At 34.8% G+C, this 24319-nt stretch overlaps 3 protein-coding genes across 6 annotated transcripts; 2 read left to right on the forward strand and 1 right to left on the reverse strand.

Moving 5' to 3' along the window:
• Positions 1-849: 849 nt before the first annotated feature.
• On the reverse strand, positions 850-7939 carry LOC111018942 (ATP-dependent zinc metalloprotease FTSH 9, chloroplastic). Of its 4 annotated transcripts, XM_088121684.1 has the most exons (14): positions 6889-7939; positions 6326-6391; positions 6110-6244; positions 5863-5985; positions 4135-4320; positions 3972-4058; positions 3768-3881; positions 3536-3660; positions 3317-3425; positions 2784-2909; positions 1832-2155; positions 1626-1749; positions 1184-1330; positions 850-1099 (listed from the first exon to the last, which is right to left on the reverse strand). In XM_088121684.1, the coding sequence occupies exons 1-13, from the start codon at positions 7768-7770 to the stop codon at positions 1191-1193; spliced, it is 2541 nt and encodes an 846-aa protein (XP_087977810.1). In that variant the 5' UTR covers positions 7771-7939; the 3' UTR covers positions 850-1099; positions 1184-1190. The 4 variants fall into 4 exon arrangements, with proteins under 4 accessions (XP_087977810.1, XP_022150903.1, XP_022150901.1 ...); XM_022295211.2 differs by having other exon boundaries at positions 850-1330; positions 5920-5985; XM_022295209.2 differs by having other exon boundaries at positions 850-1330; positions 5884-5985.
• A 3518-nt stretch (positions 7940-11457) lies between these two features.
• Positions 11458-18893, forward strand: LOC111018926 (uncharacterized). Its single transcript, XM_022295184.2, has 5 exons — positions 11458-13252; positions 14005-14810; positions 15651-16337; positions 16962-17201; positions 18093-18893. The coding sequence occupies exons 1-5, from the start codon at positions 12028-12030 to the stop codon at positions 18699-18701; spliced, it is 3567 nt and encodes a 1188-aa protein (XP_022150876.1). The 5' UTR covers positions 11458-12027; the 3' UTR covers positions 18702-18893.
• Positions 18894-20720: 1827 nt separating this feature from the next.
• LOC111018947 (sugar transport protein 8) lies at positions 20721-22492 on the forward strand. Its single transcript, XM_022295217.2, has 3 exons — positions 20721-21176; positions 21253-21882; positions 21956-22492. The coding sequence occupies exons 1-3, from the start codon at positions 20721-20723 to the stop codon at positions 22490-22492; spliced, it is 1623 nt and encodes a 540-aa protein (XP_022150909.1).
• Positions 22493-24319: the final 1827 nt, after the last annotated feature.

The following is a 24319-nucleotide window of genomic DNA, read 5'->3' on the forward strand; positions in this document are numbered from 1 at the left end:
ATGATAAAAACCCTCTTAGAATCTAGTGTTTGGAATAGCAAATTAACGATTAATAGAAATTTAGAAGAAAAAATTTCATGAACTACCAATCCAAACGTAGCTCAACAAATTATTGCTCTCTCCCCTTTCTCTCTCCTTTTTAGATTGATTAAACTTGACAATAACTTTTATTTTTTTTCCATTAACTATATATATATATTTCCCATGAAGGGAATTTTGGCACCCATCATTCCAATGTGACAAATTGAAATTTCAATCAAATCATGGGCATCATATGGTCCCTCACCTGTTTTTATCCAGATAGCAACATTGATATTTATTTATGCTTAAAAAATATCAACAGCACTCCCACAAATCCTCCCATTTGTGTGGATGAGATTCACCACAGCAAAGCCCACACTGCCTCTTCTGAAAACAATACATGAAAGATGCAGAAAATGCTCAGCTACAGAGAGAGATACAGACAAACAGCGAGAGCACGATCAATAAAAGCCTAGAAAATGACCATGACCCAAGCCTTCATGCATTTGTAACTTTGCTCAACCAGAGAAAGAGAGAGAAACCATGTTCAATAACAGCCCATATAGAAATTTCACACATTCATGTTGAATGATGAACGATTGAAAACTTTTCGGAGTTCAAGTACATGCATTTCTAGTCTCCAAATGATAGTTTGGGTAGCTTGGAAACTCACGGAATAACTTTGAGGTTTTGAATTCAAACCACATGAGACACAACTTCCACCAAACAATCACTTCTAACATATGTGTACGGGTATGGAGACAATGCACGTACCCATGGAGAGAAAAGACAGAGAAAAGGAGAGGTTATGATTCAATGAACTCAACATAGAAAATGCACAAATTCTTTGATAACTTTTGAGAGTATAAGTATATTGACCCAGACTTCATACATTTGCAACTTAGGGGAACGCTATATATTTACAGTACAACAATGTGTAAAGCTGGGTAATAAATTACAGATATGAAGTTGGATACTGTTAAAATGGTGGCCAACGCATTGCGACACTTGAACACGGCTCTATAACGAGGTGCTTAGACTGCTGCTGCTGCATTTTGCTGGTATTTTTTCTCCCATTCTGTAACATGACACATCCAACCAGCAGGTATCTTATAAAGAATGCGCGGAAATTTAACTTACTCTAAGTATACAAGAATTATACATGATGGCTATGAAGCTGGGGATGAGTTCACTGTCTGTACTGGGAGAAGAGATTCTTGCTTGCCTCTTACGAAGGTTGTCAATTCTTTTGGTGCAACGACCATTCTCAGCCACTGTTGCAGCTCTTCACCTTCTACTTTTTCTTTTTCTAGAAGAGGAAACAGAAATCATATCACTTCCTTGACAATTAAATGAAAAATAGATCCTCAAATCTAGTTCTGTAATAGATCAGGATCTCTTTGTGTTTCACTCAGAATTTTTGTTGTTTTCAGCCAAGGTTTTCATCTAGTTCAAGTCGCTGCACGACTATCTTTTTATAGGAAACTAGAGAGATCGACTGAATATCTTTAATACTACGTCTACAAAAATTCATATAAAAAAACCAAGACAAAGTAAGAAAACAGAGCACTAGAAATACTCCCATCCCAAGCATAGAATATGACCTTCTAAATGGGCACCAAGGCCTTCCAAGACAGCTGGGTTTGCACGCACAACTGTAAGCGCGATCTCGAGAGCAGATTGTAGCAATGCTTTGACCTCTCGTTGAACAAGATCAACAAGGTGACCCTGTCGCATATATAATTATTAGAATTGACAACACAGGAACATATAGAATGAATTAAGGAAAAAGATTGTAGCATATTAGGACCTGGTCCCTTCCCCAAGAGACAGCTCCCCCAGACTCATCAATCCCACCACCAGAAAGCGTTGCTATAGACACGGGACCTATTGTTTGATTCAGACCATATTCAGCCACTGCTTTGTATGCCATGTCGGTTGCCCGTCTGATATCATCAAGTGCACCGGTTGAAATACGACCTGAAAAGGCTACTTCTTCTGCTGCACGTCCTCCAAGAAGCGTAACCAAACGGCCACGCAACTCATCGATGAAGAGCAAATATCTATCTTCATTTGTTGGAGGAATATAGGTAAACCCAAGTGCCCCTCCTGACCTTGGTAATATGCTTAATTTCTGATAAAAACATGAATGAAATGATTTTACTTTGTGTGTTTGGACAACATTTACAATATAATGAACCTCATAAAGTGAGACTCTGAACTTTACTATCGAAGATTCAATAGTTCCACATAACGAACAAGTCACAGATCAATTAGTCAGCACAGCAGGAGTTTCTTGGTCTAGGACCAACAGGTTAAATTCAATGCTACTCACCAAGTTATATGAAAAAGTTGGTTGTTTGAAATCTACTAAGCTTATCTTCATTCATAGTTAGACACGCTAAACTACTCGAATGATACTCAAGCCACAGAACAAAACCAGAACTAAATAAATGTATGTTGCCAACAAAGCGAATGTTAGAACCAGAATGGATGAATGAGAACAAACACATAACAAGAAAGTATGAACCATTTTTCTTAACCATATTGCTATTATGAAACCAATGGAGAATACTTGAATTATTATGGTTAACTATCAAATGTTCCATGTTAAATGCTTGCACAATAATCTCAATGTCCCCAAACATAAATACACAAAACAATTAAATGAGTCTATCAAATCATTTTAGATAGAAAGGTATCTCTAGCTCTGATTCCATCAAGTTTAAAAAATTACTGCACCAGGATATTTCTATTGCTACCTCTACACGTGGCTGTCCAGGGAGAAGATTTGCAACAGCTGTGCCAACAACTGCATGACCAACCTCATGTCGTGCAACTACAGTCTTCTCGCTTCCTTGTAATTTGGCGGTCTTCTTCTCTATGCCCTGCAACAAAAAATTTCCTTCATTTGCTTACAAAAATTCTAAATTAAAAGATTCCATTCAAATACAAACAAGGCACATAATCCTTCAATCTAGAGGATCCCTCCCTTAATTCTCTTTTAGCAAATGGATATAAATCAACACACCAGAAGACATTATTACATAGTTTCGCCCATCTCTAAAATGGAGTGTAATCTTAATCAGCAGCTTAATCCCTTGAATAAGGATGATGTGCATAATTTCAAATAAAACAGCTAATTATTTAACAATTATCGTATTAAAAACATTAATGATTTTCAAGATAGCTAGCAGTGCCCATCTTTTCAAGCTTCCATTTATTCTTTTTCTTTTAAGGGAGGTGTATGTGTATGTCTATACGTGTGTGTTGTGTGTTAGAGAGAGAAATTTACAGCTATCGATCGCTCCACTGCTTGAATAAAATCGTCCTTTTCCACCACATTTTTGTTCTGTCTTCCAGCCAAAAGAGCAGCTTCATTAACCAGATTTGCAAGATCTGCCCTGCAATATGTATAAATTCCAATCCAATTTAAATCATCCAGTCACAAATAATTAAGACCTATGAACTTGAAACACATCTCATGGAATGATAGAAAGGGACTGCAAAATACCCTGTAAAACCTGTGGTCATCGAAGCAATATCACTGAGATTGACATCATTTGCAAGGGGGAGCTCTTTCTTGGTGACATGTACTTTTAAAATTGATTCCCTTCCAGTTCGGTCTGGTGTTTCGACCTATTATTTTTTAAAAATATATAGTTGGAGACAGAAAAAAAAAAGTTAACTAGCTTTATAACCATTTAACTTGAACAAGTAGCAGAACCATAATACAAGTCACAAACCATAACAACACGATCAAATCTCCCAGGTCGGCGAAGAGCAGGGTCTAAAACGTCTGATCGGTTGGTTGCACCCAGAACAATGACAGCAGAGTTGCTGTCAAACCCATCCATCTCCTGAAATACAATTTAAAACTCATTGAACTCATTGTAAATTAGCTAACATAATATATTTTGGATGCTGAAGACTCACGCATGGAAACCTACAGTAAGCAACTGATTCAAGGTTTGCTCTCTCTCATCATTGCTGACAATACGAAATTTACCATCACGACTTTTTGCTACAGCATCAATCTACAAGAGGGGGGTTCAACTGTAAGAATTTTAAAGACTACTAGTTTTTCAATAGACACTATCACTGTGTTCTAACCTCATCAATAAAGATGATTGATGGTGCCTCTTTCTTTGCCCGTGCAAAGAGATCTCTCACACGAGAGGCACCCATGCCAACATATAGTTCTACAAATTCACTAGCAGAACAACTTATAAAGGGTACTTCAGCTTCCCCAGCAACTGCCTTGGCTAGAAGAGTCTTACCTGTCCCCGGTAGGCCCACCTGTACGATTGAAAAAATCAAACTTTATATACCAAAACTTCTTTTGTTTTGCATAGGACTGTGAGGAAACAATTCACCAGCAAGAATGGTTCTACCAGTCTGCATCATCTAGCCAATATCATTTCCCAACATGCCAGTAAACACGACCATGAGCTGAAACATACTAATGTACAAACAAATATACACCTGGCTGATCTAGCATATCATTCCATTCTAATAGGAGTATCAATATTGATAGGAGAAGAACGCCAAGTAGAGGAATGAAAATTTAACAGCATTCAATAATTCTGGGTAGAAGAGCTCAACAGGAAAGATTTAGATTAGTCAAATGCATCCCAGCAATTGATAGAAATTGCAGATATACTGCCCCAATTCAGGTTATTGGGTTTAAGAGTTAGGTAGTATTTTTAGTGCCATAGATATATTTTTAAATAAGTGTATTTCAAGTGTTTGTACACAGTATTTCAAATAGAGTTAAATCCCATCAATGAAATGGATAGTTAGATAAAACATAAAATCAACTTCTAAAAAGCATCAACCTCTTTCAAACAAACAGAATTTATGTTTGATTTTGTACTGAAAAAAAAAACTCTCTTGAGAAAAAATTATCGGTTCAATAAATTAATACTTAGGCATCTTTTTCAACTCAGTTGTTGTCAATTTCCGTTTCCTCATCATAATATAAATTATTATAAGTATTTTTTTTTTTTTGTGATGACCCAGAATCGATAGCTCTTTAGCTTTTTTTTACCCCTATAATTGGGGCATCTACACCCGCACCCGAAAGACATCAAGAGTTTTTTTGTATTAAGTTCATTTAAAGGTTCGAACACAAGACCTCATGGTAGGTGATACCACGAGACCCCATGCCCTTGCTAATTTGGCTGCCCCTTGGGGGCTAATTATTATATTAGAAGTAATATTGGAAATTTGAAAAACAAAATGAGGATGTAGGTCATCAATAAGTTTGATTTCTTGGTCAGATTAGTAAATGAAAAAACCAGATTAATGTTGTAATTCACTAAATGTTAAAACGAAACCTTCATTAAAAATTTGAAAGTAGAAAGGAGCATTAAAAGCACGATAGAAGGGCAACTCAAAAAATCACTTCTAAGGATAATATTATAAACTTACAATAATTTTTACTTTATGAGTCCTATTACCAAACATGCAAGAGATATGCAAAATTCAATTCGCACATTCACCAAACAACTTGATTAATTTAATTATATTATAATGTTAGGGGTCTAAACTTTCTTACATACATCTTGGCCAATCTCACAAAATAACTACCTAAACCTAAATTCTCACATGAACAACTTGTCGATGTGCGCACAAGTGGGCCCAAACATTCACAGATATCAAAAAAAAAAAAAAAGAAGGTAGCCACCATAATTTGAACTCATAACCTAGGAAAAATGGATTTATGGCTTGCACTTTTAGACCGGGCCAACTAATAGTGGTTAATAACTTATGATATATAACTTTCATTTTCTTAAAGAAAGTACTCTGAAAGTTTATTTTAAAATAGATTATGCATACAAGCAGTTCTTCCAAATGGACCTTGATAATCATCGTCCTTCTTCCATTAAGACTCACCAGGAGGACACCTCGAGGAGGACGAGCACCAAGTCGAATATACCTATCTGGATTCCGTAAAAATTCCTGCAATGCATATATCACTATATAAAAACCATTTCCCCAATAAATGAGAAGGCTTCAAAAGATTATCGATAATTGTAATGACTTAATTGGGACAAGAAAAGAACTAAATCCATGTCTAACATACCACGATTTCTTCTAGCTCCTCCTTAGCCTCATCAACGCCAGCCACATCAGCAAAGGTAATTGATTCACCTTGTTCAGAGACTTTTGCCCCACCAGAACCTCCAGACTTGCGGTTCCTAATTTGACCAGCTGTATGCTATATACAAGCATGCACTCAATTAGAATAGAGAGAGTAAATTGCAGGAGGTGCAACGAAAAGAAGCTTGACATCTCATACCTGTGAAAAGGTTACAGGAAACCGGTGGAGAAGCCCTGCAAGCACAGCAACATAGAACAAAGCTATCTGGAAATCACAAAACAAGTACACGTTCTGCAACTTTAAAAATCTGAAAATAAATGGTAAATTTCCAGCACATAAAAAAGATTAAAAAAAAAAATAGTTACAGTTAAATTCACGTTTTTCATTGTTTCCAATCCTTTCTTCAAATATGACATGGTAAAATTTGTATCCCACAAATAATCAGAACATGCTTTTAGTTAAACTTACAATTATGAGGATATATAGATTGTTTATAGAAGTTACTTTTTGGATAGGAATTTATAAATGTTATCAATTACATATAAATTTAAAACAAACATAACAGATGAGCTGCATCAGACAGTATTGAAGCCACTGAATCCACTTGTTCTTCCTGCTCGCGAAATAATAATCACTCTGCTCTAACCAAGCTAGAACTAGCATTTGGACGATGTTTTTGAACAATATCAGATGCATGGAATATAAGGTAGAGGTCCATATCATAAAGATTATAGTAGCATAACACCAAAACTAAAGCTCACCAATGCAGAGTTCAAGAATCCATTCGATCGTTTGTCTGGTGACCCAAACTCCACTGCATTTTCAAGCATCTTATCGTAAGGAGTTTTAATATCACCTGGCCTGGTAGTTGTATAAACCACTTTTTTAGTGGGACTAACACTTCTTATCAACGACTCCGATTCCTGCAGCTTGCTTCCACTAATTATTTCACTTTCCTGAGTCCCGGGTTCAGATTTCAACTTAAACATGATATGCACCCCATCAACTTCTACCTTCTGGACGTTATTACTGTTGATCTTGCTTAAGAAGTCACTATACGGCACACTTACAAATGTCGTTGGTATCCTGGGTTCGGACCCCGGCAATGGAATCCCTGGACGAAGCAATCGCATAACGAAAATTACAATTCCAAGCTGCAGAAGCAGAATTCCAATCTCTTGGGCCTGAACTATTGGCTGCCACCGCCATTTTCCACCTTTAGACCACCACCAACCACCTCCCTTCCCGTGCTTCTCCCGTCTCCGATTCGACGAAGAGCCTGAATTCGGCGTGTTCTTACTCACCCCCTGAGTTTCGCTAGGTTTAGCTTCACTCTTCTCCCCTGAACCACCCGTCGAATCACTATCCCTACCATTTGCACATATCTTGATTCTCCTTGACCCGAAATTCCCCGCGAAACCTCCCCAAAGATTGAATCTATCCGAGTTTTTCGAAGACGCTAGTCTATACAACTTTACAGAGGGAAAGGGCACCGAATTCGGAACAAAACGGTTTGAATTCCGGTGCAATACCCTAGATTTACAACGGAAAAATCCCAATCCATTCCAACAACGAAGATTACAGTTCGAATCAAGATGAAACTTCGTCCGAATTACCGGACTTAAAGACTCCACCGATGACATTTGGAACCTCCAGCAACCGAAAACAAAATCAAAACCTCCAAATCGAACTATGTATTTTTCCTATTATTTGCATCTAATACAAACAAAAACGAACAAAGAAAAAACCTATGGATGTGAGCAGTGCACCTGGAAAAATTTTCGACTGTGAAAAATGCTGCTGAAGTGAGAGAGAAAGAGAGAGAAAGGGCGGGGAAATGTGAAGGGAAAACTCAACTTGCAATCTGGACCGTCGGATGAAGGTGAGGTCGTGAATCCTGGCCGTACGTCAGCATCATTTTTACGCCTTCTTTTATTTATTTTTTTATATAGATAATTTTTACGCTTCTTCTCTTCTGGTAGCCTTATCCGTGGCCCCGGCTTATGGGGTTTCTAAGAAATGTTAAAATTCTGGGGCCGCGATTCCCTGCGCTGCGTTCCATTGGAGCTGTGTGTTCTGACTTGTGAGAATCTGACACGTGTCAACGGTGGGATAAAAAATAAAAATGATCGTGTGGTCAAATTGTGAGCACTCATTTTTTTGGCCCTCGCTTAGATTCACCATTCATTCATACGCTGCCACGTAATAAAGGAAATCTCTGTTATGTTAAAATTGACCCTATCAAAATTGTCCTCTAATTCTTATTATATTTCACTTAGGCCCCTCCCAATTTGGCACTATTGTCTTATGCTCTACAAATATTAAACATGTGGGAAAGAGATTCTAGAACATCTAGTTCACATTTTATAATGATGTTTTTTTGAGCGGTTATGAGAGTTAAATAATGAGGATGACAAGTTTGTAAAGAAGGATTTATGGCCTTTTAAGATGAATTGGATCATAAACTCATCCGAGCATATGAGTTTTAAAGGTAAGGTTTAACATAGTGTGTTCAATAGCTCATCTTTTTTTATTTATTTTAAGGTTGAAAACATTATTGCGTCGGTATTACGTGGTAATTGAGTTTGGTAGCCAGCCTAAAATTAAAGATAAGGTAAAGCGAGCATAGTTCAATGGTAATTGTTATATATTTCCAATTAAGAGGTTGTGAGCTCGATCCCACATCCCCACATGTTGTACTAAAAAAAATTAAAATTAAAGATATATTGTTGTGTGTGTTGATGTGTGATTCTAACTTGCCTAAACACGTCATCATGCAATTTGACGTGGGCTCTGACGTGGGCCTGATTGACAATCTGCAAACAAAACCTTATGTTAGTGTGATGCTCGACCACATATACTCTAAAATTTAAGATAGTAATTAGTTTGAACTAGTATTAAGTCGAGCTTATGTAAATGAAAGAGATTCCGTACCTTTGGGAATGTGGGACTCTGTCGGTTATAAGGGAAGTTTGGGAAGTGGTGCCCTACGGTGACAACATTCATACTTACCATTAAGTGGATATTATACTCAGCAATAGTAATTAACGTCTCATCAATGGTAAGCATATTTCCTATCAATTAGAATATTCTTCATAGCCAAGCTAAGCTCTACTTCTAGACACATGGCGCTTCCTCCCCATCTTCAATGTGTCCAAATTGAGGTCTGACATACACGTGCCTTAACAGGGGAATAGGGCCAGATGTTTGCACTTAATTTTATCCCTAACAGTGTAATATGAATATTTAAGAGATACATATTATGAATCTGGATTTTTAGATACATTAAGCTTCTTTGATGAAAAAGTGTTATAGGAATTTTTAATGGATACAATTTTTCACCGAATGTGAACATAACTCGGATATTCGTATCATATCACAGTGTCTATGCTTAAACATGAAATAAATAATATGAGCGATATTTTAAGTTGTATAGTCTCGATTCTTTAGCATCTAAATTATATGTTAACGATGATGTAGTGCATGGTTGAAGATAGCGGCTTAAGTGGATTATGTTAAGCAGAGGTGTGCCATGTGGGATGTGGTGGGACCATGTAGCCTTAAAGTATGGTCAATAAAGTGATTGGACAAGAAAGGATGTAGGACATTTGGGTTAAGTAAGGAGCTTAATTTGAAGCCTTCTATAAATATAATATAACAAAATCTTAATATTATTAGGACAAATTTCATTTTTTTTTTCAATATTACAATATAAATATAAATATGAGGTATAGATTCAAACAAACATACTGCTTATTAGCAGATAGAGACACCTTAACTATTTTATTAACTGTCACAAAAAAAAGGCTTTATAAACAATTGTCCACCAAAAAATCATTATCTTCCTACAAAACTTAAAATTAATATGGGTAACAATCAATTCCACTGATGTGATAATTTCAGATAATAATTATTGATCGAGTGTGAAGTCGAGCAGATGACACGATAAGCTCAAAGAGTGACATCTAGTTGGGACGACAAATTTAACAGGGTGTACGATTTGGGGAGGACGTGATCTAGACACCTGTTACGCAGTACAAGAGACGCGACTCACTCTACAGACGGCAATTGAGGGACAGAGTAGTTGGTCACTGCACTACCGTCATGCCTCAAGGATGTCCTTAACCGCCTGTCAAAATCTTATACGATGACGAGCCTTGCCTTGCCACTAATAGGGCATCCTCCTTGGTTGTTTGAGGGTGCCTATAAAAGGGAAAGAACCACCACGACCGTGAGGTGAGTAAAAAATCTGTCACTAATTTCCTAAGGTGCTTTTTGTTACATTTCTTATCGATTACTTACTTGATCGTCAGATATTATTAGGCGGGACATTTCATCAGTGTCTAGGATTGTTGTTGCAGGCTCATTTGTCCGACGATAACCCGTCTCGAAGGACATGTGGACCTTTTTGAAACTCGTCATCAACAATTACACTTGGAGGTACTGTAATGGATAGAAAAAATTTCCTATTTTATATAATTTTTTAATTCTGTTTATCAAAGGAGTTCAAAAAGGTAGATATATCATCATGGCCTTAAGATTTCCAAAAGAAGATATCCTATTGACTCTGAATTTTTTCGTGTATAATTATAAGGAAAAAACTCATAATAGGTAAGCTACAACTTCAATTAAATTTTGACGTAAGTATCGGAGTGTGTGTGGCTAGCATCACCCCGATACTTATGTAATATTTTTCTTTTGTAGATTTTGTCGATACCTTTTATTCTAAAAGATTTATGCAAATTTGGTAATCTCGATAAGACAAATTTATATGCATTAACAATTACAATAGAAATAGAAAAATGGTTACAATGCCAGAGGTGATTGACATTGCATGTTATCTACCCAACAACATTCAACAACCAAAGTCATTTCAAGTTCTTGAATAGTCTCAACATAACTACATGTTTATCTCAATATCTTGTCTTTAAAAAAAGAAAAACAAAAAGAGTTAGAACACAATTGTAGGGATAGAGAGGATCAAATTATGGATCTTCGATATAGTAATAAACGTCTCTAACTATTAATTGACATCCTTAACACATATTATCTTTATTGGAAAAGTCCAATAATCATTACTATAGTCGTAAGGTTGTACATATAATAGAGTGTAATGAGATACTATACAAGTGGCGGAGTACCGCATGCATACACATATAAAATGATTGGGTTAGATATTTAATATGATTAGATACACTCAACATAGGTCACGTCGAGTCGTTTGGTGTGTATCTAACCTAACCAGTATTGATTACGTAAAGTTGAATGATGAGTAGCTAATATGGATAGCCGTTAAATTTTGTAAAAAAAAAAAAAAAATCATAATCATTGCCAATATTTTATTACCGATTATTTACTAGAATATATTGACTATGATTTAAAAAAACAAACAAATATCGAAAATCAACTTTTGAGATTTTGGGATGGTAATAAACGTAAGGAAATGAAAACGAAAATTTAAACCAGAAAGAAGTTTCCTATATTTTTATCTTGGAAAGCGGATAAAGAGGATGTCAAAATGCGCGCCTTCCTTCGGCTACCTGTTTGCTATTTTGTCTATGAACATTCAAACGATAGGGTCCTGAAATTCAGGATCTCTCTCCTCTGATAATCGCCAATCGAGAGATTTTCTAAAAATGGAGCACGCAGATGCAGCGCTTCGGAAATGCTTCTCCCGATGATATTCCCAGCACGTAATTTTATCGCAGTATTTGGTAACAAGATCGTCTTAATTATCAGTTTCGCCCATTTTTCTCCGTCGTCATTGACCTCCGTTGTCTAGGGGAATCCTAGTTTTTCTGATCGATTGATCTGATTCTTGGTCTTGATTGTGCGTTTTTTTCTTTTCTTTTTTCTCGATTCTCGATTAGCTAGGTCAAATCTCGTTGAATTGAAGAGAGATGGGAATCGATGTAGAAGATGTCAAATTATGCGTTTGTAGAATTGTTCATTTCTCCCTTAGGGTTAGCCGTAGATTTGTACAGAAGCATCCTTATGTGTCTGGTACATTGTTGTTTCTCTTCATCTTGTACATTTTCTTCCCTTCTGTTCTTAGTTTTCTGTTTTACAGTTTGCCATTTCTTGGCCTAGCTGTAATTCTCTTTGCCTATTGGACTTCCAAAAAGTCCACAATTCGAGTTGAGAAGAAAGAAGAAAGAAAATTAGCGGTTTCCGAACAGTGGAAGAAGAAGACGACGACAACGACGACTGCGACTACGACGAGGAGTACAATTTACAGAAATCGTAGCGCTTACTTACGAAATGCAACCAGTCGGCGACAACGATTCACAGATAAGAGTGAATCATGGAAAGCAGAATCTCCAGTTAATGATTCGGTAGGCAGAACGGATCAATCGATTGAATCCGATAGCTCAGAATCATCAATCGAGGCGAAGAAAGAAACACAACCTCTCGAGTCTGAAAATAATGCATCTACTCTCAGTACAACATCAGTTGATAAAGATATTGAAGTTTCCGGTCAAAACGATACAATTCTAGTGTCGGAGTTACTAGTAAAGCCCGATCTCGCCGGATTTGATGGCTCAAGCTCTCAAACTACTAAATCCGATAGCGGTGGCGACGAGACGAAGATCGAAAGCTCGGAAGATGCAGAGGACGAGGACGAAGAAGAGGCACAAGAGGATAGGAATAAAGCCGTGGAGTGGACAGAAGACGATCAGAAGAATCTGATGGATCTAGGGCTTTCAGAGATCGAGAGAAACAGAAGATTGGAGAGCCTAATTGCGAGGAGAAGAGCTAGAAAATCGTACAAACGCAAAGTTGAGGAAACTGCTGTTACAGTCGACATTGTTCCTCCAGGTCAAATTCCCAAAATCATAACTACAAGATACGATCCTCTCGATGTAGCAGAGTTTGAAGGTGTTCAATTACCTGGTTCTGCTCCTTCTATTCTGTTGCCGATGAGAAATCCATTCGATCTTCCATATGATCCTCATGAAGAGAAACCAAATCTAATGGCCGATAGCTTTCAGCAGGAATTCACAGCAGCTCACCAAAAGGAATTAGCATTCTGTAGGCACGAGAGCTTCTGTTTTGGACCTGCTTTCCCTGACGAAGTTGTGGGAGTGGGAATGGGATACCACCCAAGATATCGAAGACCTTCAAGTAAGATCATTTTCCTTTCTCACTTTTTCTTTTTCCTTCTTCGTCTTCATGACTATGAACTGTTCTTGTTTCAAATGAAAATTTGATAAAGTATTAACAAATTAAATTTTATAATTGTCTACTTCATTGAACGAAAAAGTTCGTGTTATTAAAAAAATTATGTGACTTTTCGTCCCAAAAAATCTTCAAAATAAAAAAATTAGTACTTATATTTTTTTAAGCATAGAAAACAGGGTTTGTACATAAAAGTGGTAAGTTTTTGGATCAAAGTTTTGAAAAAATAGAGTGGCAATTTACCAACATATATTTCTGTTGGTGTATTTTGAATGGGTAGCAAAAATATTTGTCAGCAACAGTCTTTTTATTTTACAAATATGATAAAACTTTTAAAATTAGATTTGTTTTGTTATTTCGATTTTGCTCTCTTTATTTCTAGAAATTGATGTACTTGTTTGGGTATTTTTTTTTCATTTTTAGAAAATTGCCCTTTCTTCTTATTATTATTTCTTTTTTCTTTGATAAAAAATTGCCCTTTCTTATTGTTATTATATTAATTTTCATTTGAATCTATATTACTACGAGAAACCTTACATCAACAAAACTCCAAATTCTCGGCATTTTATTTTATAATTGATTTTTTTTTAGTTTATTAAAATCAATTGAATCAGTATTATGATTTTAGAATACTCTTCAAAATAGTTTCTTACACCACTGATTCGCTGAACTGACTTGAAAAAACTCTTTGTTTATAGTTTCGCTTGTAGATAAAGGCGAGCATGACTGGCTAATCGAACAGCTTTTATTCAAAGGCGCCGAAAAAAACCCCATTGCTGTAGAAACCAGAGGCGTTCAAACTGTAGATTCGTCACAAACAGGGCACGAAAATGCAACGGAGCTCGAAAGCAATCAAGAGAAGGAGATTCCCGCAGATTCCGAGAGCGAATTTGAAATGGAGCCACAGCTCACGCCAGATGGTAATGCCCAAGCAAGCCCTTCATCTTCGTCGGACAATCCCGAAGCTGTGATCTGTGACGATGTGGGAGTAATTTCAAAAACTTTCGAGTCAACATTGAGCAGCGCACTGAACAAATCCTTGAACTGTAGAATACCAAAGAGCCGATTGATAAAGGAACCTCTCTGTGATTTTAGCCCGACGGGATTTGAGAAGAACAAAATGGATGAGCGTTTTCTTTACCCAGAAAAAGTGGCGTGTCACACGCCAACTTACTCCATTGCTTCTGACCTTCAAGTGGAGGTCTCTGAGATTGGCTCCCCTCCCACTGTTGATGGGAACAACACTGATGCAGAATCGTTGAACCCTGATTGGGAGATTGAGAAGGAGGTGAATTTTGGAGGTGAACAAGATGACATGAGTCCAATGACGGTGGAGGAGGTGCGGTCTAATGAGATTGTATCTGGTTTAGAGGAGGAAGGAGAAGTTAAGGCCCGGAGATTCAGTGTCCCAGATAATGCATTACCCCCTAAAACTATTCAAGGTGCAATAATGGCTGAGGAGCTGGTGGATCATCCTTCTCAAGTTGTCCCACAAATGCCTGAGGTCAGTTCTCTTATCTTACTGCAATTTTTATTGAGGAACTTTTGACATACCAAAACAAAGTAACCAAAATGAACAAATGAAATTTCGCCTAAGTTTAAATCCTATTTTAGTTTTTTTCTTTTTACTCTTGAGATCTATTTTAGTCTATAAACTTCTAAAAATAATCATTTTGATTCTTAGCTTAACTTGAGTATGTATATTAACATGTTAATATGAACATATATTCGTACCACATAGGTCGGAAGTGATTCTTAGGTGAGCAGATGTTTGGTGACAAAATATTAAAATGATTGTTTTTTAAAAGTTTGTGCACTAAAATAGACCATCTTGAAAGTTCAAGAGCTAAAATGAAACGAACCTAAAAGCTCATTACCAAAATAGATATCTAAAAGTTTCAGAGACCAAAATGAAATAATTTCAAAAATTCAAGGATCAAAATTGAATTTGAACCCTGCATATATATTTTAGAGATTAATTGAGAGTGCTTACATCAAAATTGTTTGAATTATGACTTACAAGTACTTGAATAAAGAGTGCTGATTAATAAAAAACTTCTGTTGTTTAATTTTAATATGTGAAAAATGTTTTTATGCGATTGGAAGTGTTTTTTATGTAACAAATATTTATGGAATAAAAATTACTAAAATAAATATAATTAAAATTATGACAAATTACACTTTTGGTCCTGTGATTTCAAATGCATGGTTTTAAAAGTTTGAAAATTATTTCTAAACAGTCGTTAGAGCTAAGTTGATTGTTAGTTGACCAATGAAGAATCATTCCTATGCCCCTTGGACTCTGTCCATGATTACAACATTCAGCTGATTCACTTTGTTTCAGGAGTTATCTATTCCCATTCCCACAGATGATGAAGAAGAAGCCACAAATCACATTATTGACCAAAAAGATGCAAAAGCTCAAGCTAACATGAAAAACATGGAGAAAACCAGTGAAGATGTAGTAAATGGTGGATTGGATATATTGACGAAGCAAGAGGATGATGGAAAGAAAACAAGATCATTGGAGGAGGAAACTGATCTAAAATATTGCAAATCTTCTGATGATGGTTCTGATAATTCTTCTGGATATCGAGCCGAGTCGGACCACGAACATTCGGAAGAAGGAAGTAGAAACCTGGATCAGATTAAAGGTCATGGAGATCTGGTAGAGCCGAGAAAGATTGAAGAACAGTTGGAGTTTATACAAGACAATAAGAACCAACCAAATGTTGTGGAATCTGAATTCTGGAGTTCTAAAGATGCCTTGAAATCGACTGTAGAGGACAACTCGGTCACTGATAGAGGAGTTCCTCTTGATTCCAATGACATAATATGTTCTGATGCCTCACAGAATCAAGTAAATGCTGTACAAATTGAATTTCAGAAGTCTAATGAAGCCATGAACTCTACTGTGGAGCAAGATTTGGTCATTCAAAAGGAGCCTCAAGACCATACCAGTGCAGAACTATCTCCTCCAGAGTCTTCAATTGAAGAACAAATCCATGTGGGCAAAGTCTCCTTACCGCAGGTTCGATTTAGAAAATAATGAATTTCTTTGCTGCTTTAACTTTCTAATTTCTAGTTTTATGTTCTAAAAAATTATGATTATGAAAATTACTTTTCACTTTGAAATGTTACTAAATTTAGAAAACAAGAAATCGATTTTTCAAAACCATTTTTTTCAATTAAAAACGTATTTGAAAGTCAAACTCCAGAACAAAGAAAAAACGAAGTAAATAAGCATGACTCTATAAATAGAAAACCTGGAGGTGGGGATTTGAACTTTTGATTGTTACTCATGTCCTCGCGTTGGTATGAATATGTTTCCATTAAAGCTTAGGGGGTGAGTTTAAGGCGACCTTTGAAAAAAAATACTTCTGAGATAACTTTTCTGTAAGCACTTTTGGAAGAAGTACTAATTATGTAATTTTTCCTAAAAGCACTCAACATCTTTTTAGAATTTTCAGAATCGCGATTCTATGAAAATTTTGAATTTTGAAAATTGTTGATAACGGGCCGAGTATTTTTCACCTCCCAAAGGTCACCTCTATTCTTTAGTAGAGTTTCTTTTTCAGGTGCATGTTCAAGGGGTACAGTGAAAATGTGATCACAATTTTGACTCCCATATCTTTATTTTGAATGTATTGAATAGGATTTCATGGTTTCCCCCGAGAACGACGACCCAAAAACCAGGGAGAAGGATGATCATAAACCTGCTGATGCCATTGAAATCAAAAGTGAGCTCATCAAAGACCTTTCAGAACAAAATGGTGAAAAATCCAACTTGGATCCCATGGATGACCTTGAGAAAACAGATCAGAATTTGAGCTCAACTAACCCAGCGCTCGATGCAGATTTGAAAATCTCAGAAGTTATTGTACAAGGAGATCAGGTAATTCTTCCTTTTGTCTCCACATATTTTCTTTCATGCATCCAAGAAAATTTAAATAACAAATAAAACTGATACAAATATCATCATCGTTATATGGAAATAAGAAGCTAAGGGCTCGTTTGGTAACGTTCCAGTTTTTTGTTCCTATTCCTTTATTTTTAATGAAGAAAAATGTATTGCATGATTCCAACCTCCAAGAATTCAACTATGATAAAACTATGTTTTATAACAAATTGGAAATGAGAACAAGAAAGGAGAAACTTATTTTGGTTGTTTCCAAAATTTTTATATAATTTTGAGAATGTTTCCAAAAAAAGGAGAAACAAGAAACAAAGTTAGTGGTAAAATTCTTAGATTTCTTAATAAAATTGAAACGAAAAACAAGAAACGTGAACGTTACCAAACGAGCCTTAAACTTCCTAACATGTTTTCTGTATAAGAACATATTTTAATCGCTATTGTTAGTTCTTTTTATCATTGAGAAATTGACATCAACGTATATTTTGTAGACGAGTAGATAGATGATCATAAGAAGTGTTCAAAGCTACATATAGGAAGTTTTTGAAATGAGTTTGGATTTTTGTTAAACTATTCCTTAAAAATTGACCACAAAATGCTGAAACAAAATATTTGAAAGTGGAGAAACTAAAATATATCACATAAAAGTTTATGCATCAAAACTAAATAAATTTGAAGGCTCGGGAATATTTCAACCTTAAAATGTTTGATTGATAAAATAAGTATTTGATACTTCTCAAACAAGTTATAAATTCTTTGTATTGGTATCCATGTTCCTTTGTGATCAAGTCTTGTTATAAAAAATATGAGCTAATATGTCATACGAATGTTATCCATGCAGCTAACGCATGTGCTCTTTTAATATATTGATAGGCAACGACTAACCAACTAACAGAAATTCCTGCCGTCGAAGTTCAAGTTGTAGCTGAACCAGCACCCGATATTGTGACCAACAAAAACATAGAAGTTCAAGTTGTAACTGAACCAGCACTCGATATTGTGACCGATAAAAACCAAGAAATTCAAGTTGTAACTGAACCAGATATTGTGACCAACAAAAATATAGAAGTTCAAGTTGTAGCTGAACCAACGCTCGATATTGTGACCAACAAAAACAGAGAAGTTCAATTTGTAACTGAATCGGCACCCGATATTGTGACCAATAATGAATCAACACTTGTGACCAACAAAAACATAGAAGTTCAAGTTGTAACTGAACCGACACCCGATATTGTGACCCACAAAAACATAGAAGGTGATAGAAATTATGAAGTTGAAAGTGAATCTCACAGATTCAACAAACAAGAATCTGATGAAGCTGAGGAGAGGGAAATGGAATTTGACAATGACATGGAAAGTTACTCCAAAGATTTGAATGGAAATGAAGAAAAAGGAAATGTGATGGGCCTGCAAAAGCCCACAGGTTTGGCCCATGAAAGCCCATTAGAATCTTCATTATATGCAGATAAAGGATCGCAGTAATGGTGGCCATGGGATGGGGGTTTGTTCTTTTGTAGAGATTTTAGCAAAGTTGATAAGGGATAAAATATTTGTAATTTTTGTTCAGTTGTTTTGAGACTGAACATACTGATTACTGATTAGTTGTGTAAAATCAATACCAATTACTAAATGTAATTATAGTCAAATAACTAATTAAAAACCAAAATTAAGATAGTCGTTTGATGATCACTCGTTTTTAGTTTTTTATTTTAAATAAAATTATGCTTGTTTTAGTACAATTTTGTTAGCAAGTTTTTTACTTCTATTGAAAAGAAAAAAAAAAATTGAAAACCAAGATCATAAATTTATTAAGTACATAATTTTTTATTTTTTTTTAAACATTAAATATAAAACTGATTTTGATAATTAAGTGAATTTTAATTTTAAAAAGTATTTATGCATTTTCATGATATTTGGATATTAAAAAGATAGGATAGGAGTATGGAATCAAACAAAAGTTGGGGGAAAATATCAAATTTTAACCTGAATAGGTAAGTTATATCAACTTTTATTATAAACTTTCAATTTTATCGAATTGCCCTTTAAAATTGAATAAATGTTGAAAATTTTACCCTTTAAAAAATATTGTAATTCTTACTATAAGTTTTACTCGTTTGAAAAATTATTATCGTATGACTCTATTAAATTATAAAACATATATTTGATAGGAAATTAATATGATTCAAACAAAAATAACATTAGAGTTAGTTTTTGTTGAAGTTTATCAATTTTTTTTAGAAAATAAATTTATAAGATTTAGCAGGTAATTTGATAGTTGATTTTGTGTATTAATTAGGCTTAATCATATGTTAAACTTAGATTTTCACCAAATTAATGATTTTTTTAGTTTTTATATTAAATTTTATTAAAATTAGTGAAAAATGAATTGAAGATAAAATTTGCACACCTATCAAGTTTAGAGTCTAATTTGATGAAACTTAAAGTTTATGGTAAAAATAGGAGCTTTTAACTTTTTTATTTTTATTTTTATTATTCTTTATGAAACTACTTAAAGAAAACTTGAGATTGGTTCAATTTTTTAAAGTCCTAATTAGTTATATTTTGTTTTTTAAAATTTTGTTGAAAATAAATGTGTGGGGGAGAGCCTGCTATGATTCCAAACATGTTGGTACTAAAAAAAACTAATTCCAAACATTTATATGATCTAGTCGTCATACTTTCAAATATATAATAATATTGTGTTACACATTTTTTTAATTTTAATTAAAAATTAACGTATATTAAGAAATATGGATAAAGTAAATGAAATTATATAGATAAAGTAAATGAAATTAATTTATAATAATATTCTTCAAACGCCTATGCAAAAATTTACATTTAATTTTTAAATTTATTAATATCGAAGACTAATTTTTTTCCTTGGAATTAAGGATTAGAACTCAAGATTAAGATAAATATCCAGCTCCGACTGGAATATAACTAATTAAAACGTCTATCTAACCTTTTATTTTATATTATTTAATCATGTAATTTTCACATTCCAGCTCCATTATCAAATATTTATCAATTTTATTGAGAACAATATGTAAATCTAGGGCATAGCAAAAAATTAAAAAAGTAATAAAAATGAAAAGCAGCCTGTCTAAAATTACCATTGACCACTTCATTTGTCTGTATCTTAATCCAAAATCAGATACATTATGTTTCTTATTATCCATTTTTAAATATTCTTAAATCCAAACTAAATATCATAAACTGTTTTTTTTAAAGACAGTTTATTTTCTTATTTATGAAATCTATATAAAATAAATTAATTAAATACAGAAAAAAAAAACAAAACTCTAATTTTTTTTTTTTTTGAAAATCATAGACTAAAAGAAACTTTCAAACAGAATCTTCAACTGCAAAATCAAATCATAACTGTAACAAAATCTACCTTCAAACATTTTCGTTCAATATTACATCAGATTTTAACAGTCATGCAGCTACATAAACTCAAAGTTTTTTAAGTTACCAAAACTTTACAAAAAAGCAGAAACCATGCCTGCTGCTGTAGTTGCAATCGAATCGGGCCCCGGCCATGACTTTCCCGGCGGCCTCACCAGCCAGGTCCTCTCCTGCTCCGTCATTGCCGCCTTCGGCGGTCTCATGTTCGGCTACGACATTGGAATTTCCGGCGGCGTTACCTCCATGGATGAGTTCTTGGAGAAATTCTTCCCCAAGGTCTATTACAGGAAACACCACGCCCATGAAAACAACTACTGCAAATTCAACGACCAGAAGCTTCAGCTCTTCACGTCGTCCCTCTATCTCGCCGCCATTGTTGCCTCCTTCCTCGGCTCCGTCACCTGTAAGCGTTTGGGAAGAAAACTCACCATGAAATTCGCCTCTGTTTTCTTCCTCTGCGGCGCAATTTTAAGCTGCGCGGCGGAAAACGTCGGAATGTTGATCGGTGGACGGATGTTGCTCGGCGTCGGAGTCGGCCTCGCCAATCAGGTTGATGATTCAAAGCTTTCTAACCTCGATCTTCTTTTTCGATTTCTCTAATCTGATCATTTCTCTGTTTTCTTAGACGGTGCCGTTGTTTATCTCTGAAATCGCTCCGGCGAAATACAGAGGAATGCTCAACATCATATTTCAGCTTCTGATCACAGTAGGAATTCTCTGTGCGAATATACTCAACTATGTGTTCTCGAAACTCGGCGCAATCGGGTGGCGGCTCTCGCTCGGCGGCGCGACGGTTCCGGCTCTTGTTCTTCTGATCGGATCTATGTTCATCGTTGAAACTCCGATCAGCCTTCTCCAGCGCGGAAAGAAGAAGGAAGCCATGGAGAGTCTGCAGAAAGTGAGAGGCAAAAACACCGACGTGAGCCGAGAGTTCGACGAGCTCTGCCGTGCTGCAGCGGTCGCGGCGGAACAGAAACACTCTTACCGGAATCTACTGAGAAAAAAGAGCATCCCTCCGCTCACCTGCGGGACAATCATTCACGTCTTCCAGCAATTCACCGGAATCAATGTCATCATGTTCTACGCTCCGGTCCTCTTCCAAACTATGGGATTCGGTAGCGACGCCGCTCTCCTCTCCGCCGCCGTCACCGGCGGCATCAATGTACTCGCTACTCTGATTGCAAATTTCTTCGTCGATAAGGCCGGAAGAAGGACCTTGCTAATCGAAGGCGCACTCCAAATGATCATCGCTCAGGTTCAATTGATCTCAAATTCTCGATCCAATTAGAACGAAAATCGAAATTAATCGATTGATTTTGTTGTTGTAGAGCGTGATCGGTTATCTTCTACTGACTTACCTGAAGACATCGAACAAAATGCCGATTCATGAATCGTACATCGTGTTAGGGTTCATCGCGGTGTTCGTCGCGGGATTCGCGTGGTCGTGGGGACCGTTGGGATGGCTGATTTCGAGCGAGGTTTATCCGATCGAGAGTCGCAACGCCGGTTACTTCTTCGCCGTGAGCACGAACATGCTCTGTACGTTCATCATCGCGCAGCTGTTCCTCACAATGCTGTGCGCCATGAGATCCATGATTTTCTTCTTCTTCGTCGCTTGGTTGGTGGTTATGTGTGCTTACATTTGCTTCCTTATGCCGGAGACCAAGAAAATTCCGGTCGATGAAATGGAGGACCGCGTCTGGAAGAAGCATTGGTTCTGGAAGAGATTTTTCTCCGGTGACTGCGCCGGCGGCGGCGGCGGCGATCCTCCCGTTGTGGAGCTCCCCAGCGCCAGCGGCGGCGTTCCTCCGGTTGTTGAGCGAGCGGAGATTTCTCAGGAAATCAAGGAGGATAAATCTGTTTAGGGATTCAGTTAATGACTTTTTATTTAATTTATTTTTTTGAGTTAATTCAGTTTTTAATTATGATTTGTTTAGGGAAAGTTTGTTTAGTTTAGGTTGTAGGGTTGAGTGTTATTTCTGTTATCTTCTTTTTTTTAAGTAGTGAATAATTAATTTGTGGATTTTATTATTATTGTTTTTTTTCATAATATTTATGTTTATATATATATTTGAATGATTATTGTATTAAACAAAATATAAAAGAAAAAACAATTATTCACAAATGAAAAAAATTAACAATTTAAATTTTAAATATTCAATTAGCTATTTTTCTGAGTTACATTTAGATTCAGTTAAATTTTAATTTATTGTTGAACTCGGGGATTTATTTAATATTAGTAATTTTAGAACTTATTTTCAAAATAACACTCCCCATAATTCCTTGGCATACCACAGTTTTTTTTAATCCAAAATATATATTTTTTACGTGATTATCAATGATTTGTTTTTATTTTTTTAAATCCATTCATTTTTTATTATTTTATTTAGGTAATTGTTTTTTGTTAAGAGATTATTTTTTAGTATTGTTTGAAAAATTAATTCAAATCTATTTTTTAGAAATAAATTTGATAGGATTGAAAAAAAATAATACTTTTGAGAATAATATTCCCCAATAGTACCGAGGAATTGGTACTATGACCATCGGTATGAAAGACCCATTATTATATCTCTTATGGAGTTCTAGCAAATGTATTAAATTTGGATTTCAACGGCATGCATTGTCCATCATTAAAATGAAACGATGTTGCACGGACTAATAACACAAGGACTTTTACTATCCACTATCATATTCTTGTAATGGCTTGTATACATATCAGAATTTTAGATTTTTTTTTCATTTACAATTTTTTTTATTTACATTGAAAGCTACTTTATAGTTTATATTTGCATATTTTTTAAATTACATTATTGATGACATTTGGCCCAATGATTAATTCATAGATAGCTTTTTTGGTTTTTTTCTTCTTTTTTTTTTGCTGTATAAATAATTATTTGAAAAAATATATAATCTTCACATTGTATTATTCAATAATAAAACAAACATGACTTATAACTAAAAATTAAATTGTGTTTAATCTTCACATTGTATTTAATTTTTAGTTATAAGTCAGGTTTGTTATCAGCACTTTGGTTTCAAAGTTTCTACGACTGGAAATATATTAAAAATTTGATAATTCTAGAACGGTTTAGATTGTGTTTTGATTTAAAATTAAGATAGTTAATGATTGATTTTAAAATAATACATATTTAAAAACATCACAAGTTTTATTTTAAATCACTTTGAATTACTAGTGTAACACCACGTGCAAATGCACGTAATATTCTTTTTATTTAATTTTTCATTAATAAAAATATCATTATTTATTGAAAAAATGTATCAAAAGTAAAAAACTTAAAAGAAATGTTTATAAATGAATAGAATTATATAACTTAATTTTTGTTGGTGAAATAGTGTTGGAAGAAAAATTTATTTATATTTTAGAAAAAAAAGTATAAATTTTTTCAAGTAACTAAAATGATTTTTCATATCCAATTTTTTTAAAATTCTATACATTTATTAGGTGTACTTAAATTTTCATTTATTCAAAATTGATTTCCCTTTACTTAATAAAAATATGATTGATTCTTTCCCCTAATTAATTTTTAGCATTAAGAACTTATACATTTTTCTTTAAGAACTTATACATTTTTCTTTAAAACAATAGATACTCATAAATTTATATCTAAGTTAATTTTACTTATTATATTTGGATATTTAATAAATAAATATAATAATTATTGTAACCAAAA

Source organism: Momordica charantia (assembly GCF_013281855.1).
Source record: "Momordica charantia cultivar OHB3-1 chromosome 3 unlocalized genomic scaffold, Mcharantia_2.0 BLBB01000003.1, whole genome shotgun sequence".
NCBI lineage: Eukaryota > Viridiplantae > Streptophyta > Magnoliopsida > Cucurbitales > Cucurbitaceae > Momordica > Momordica charantia.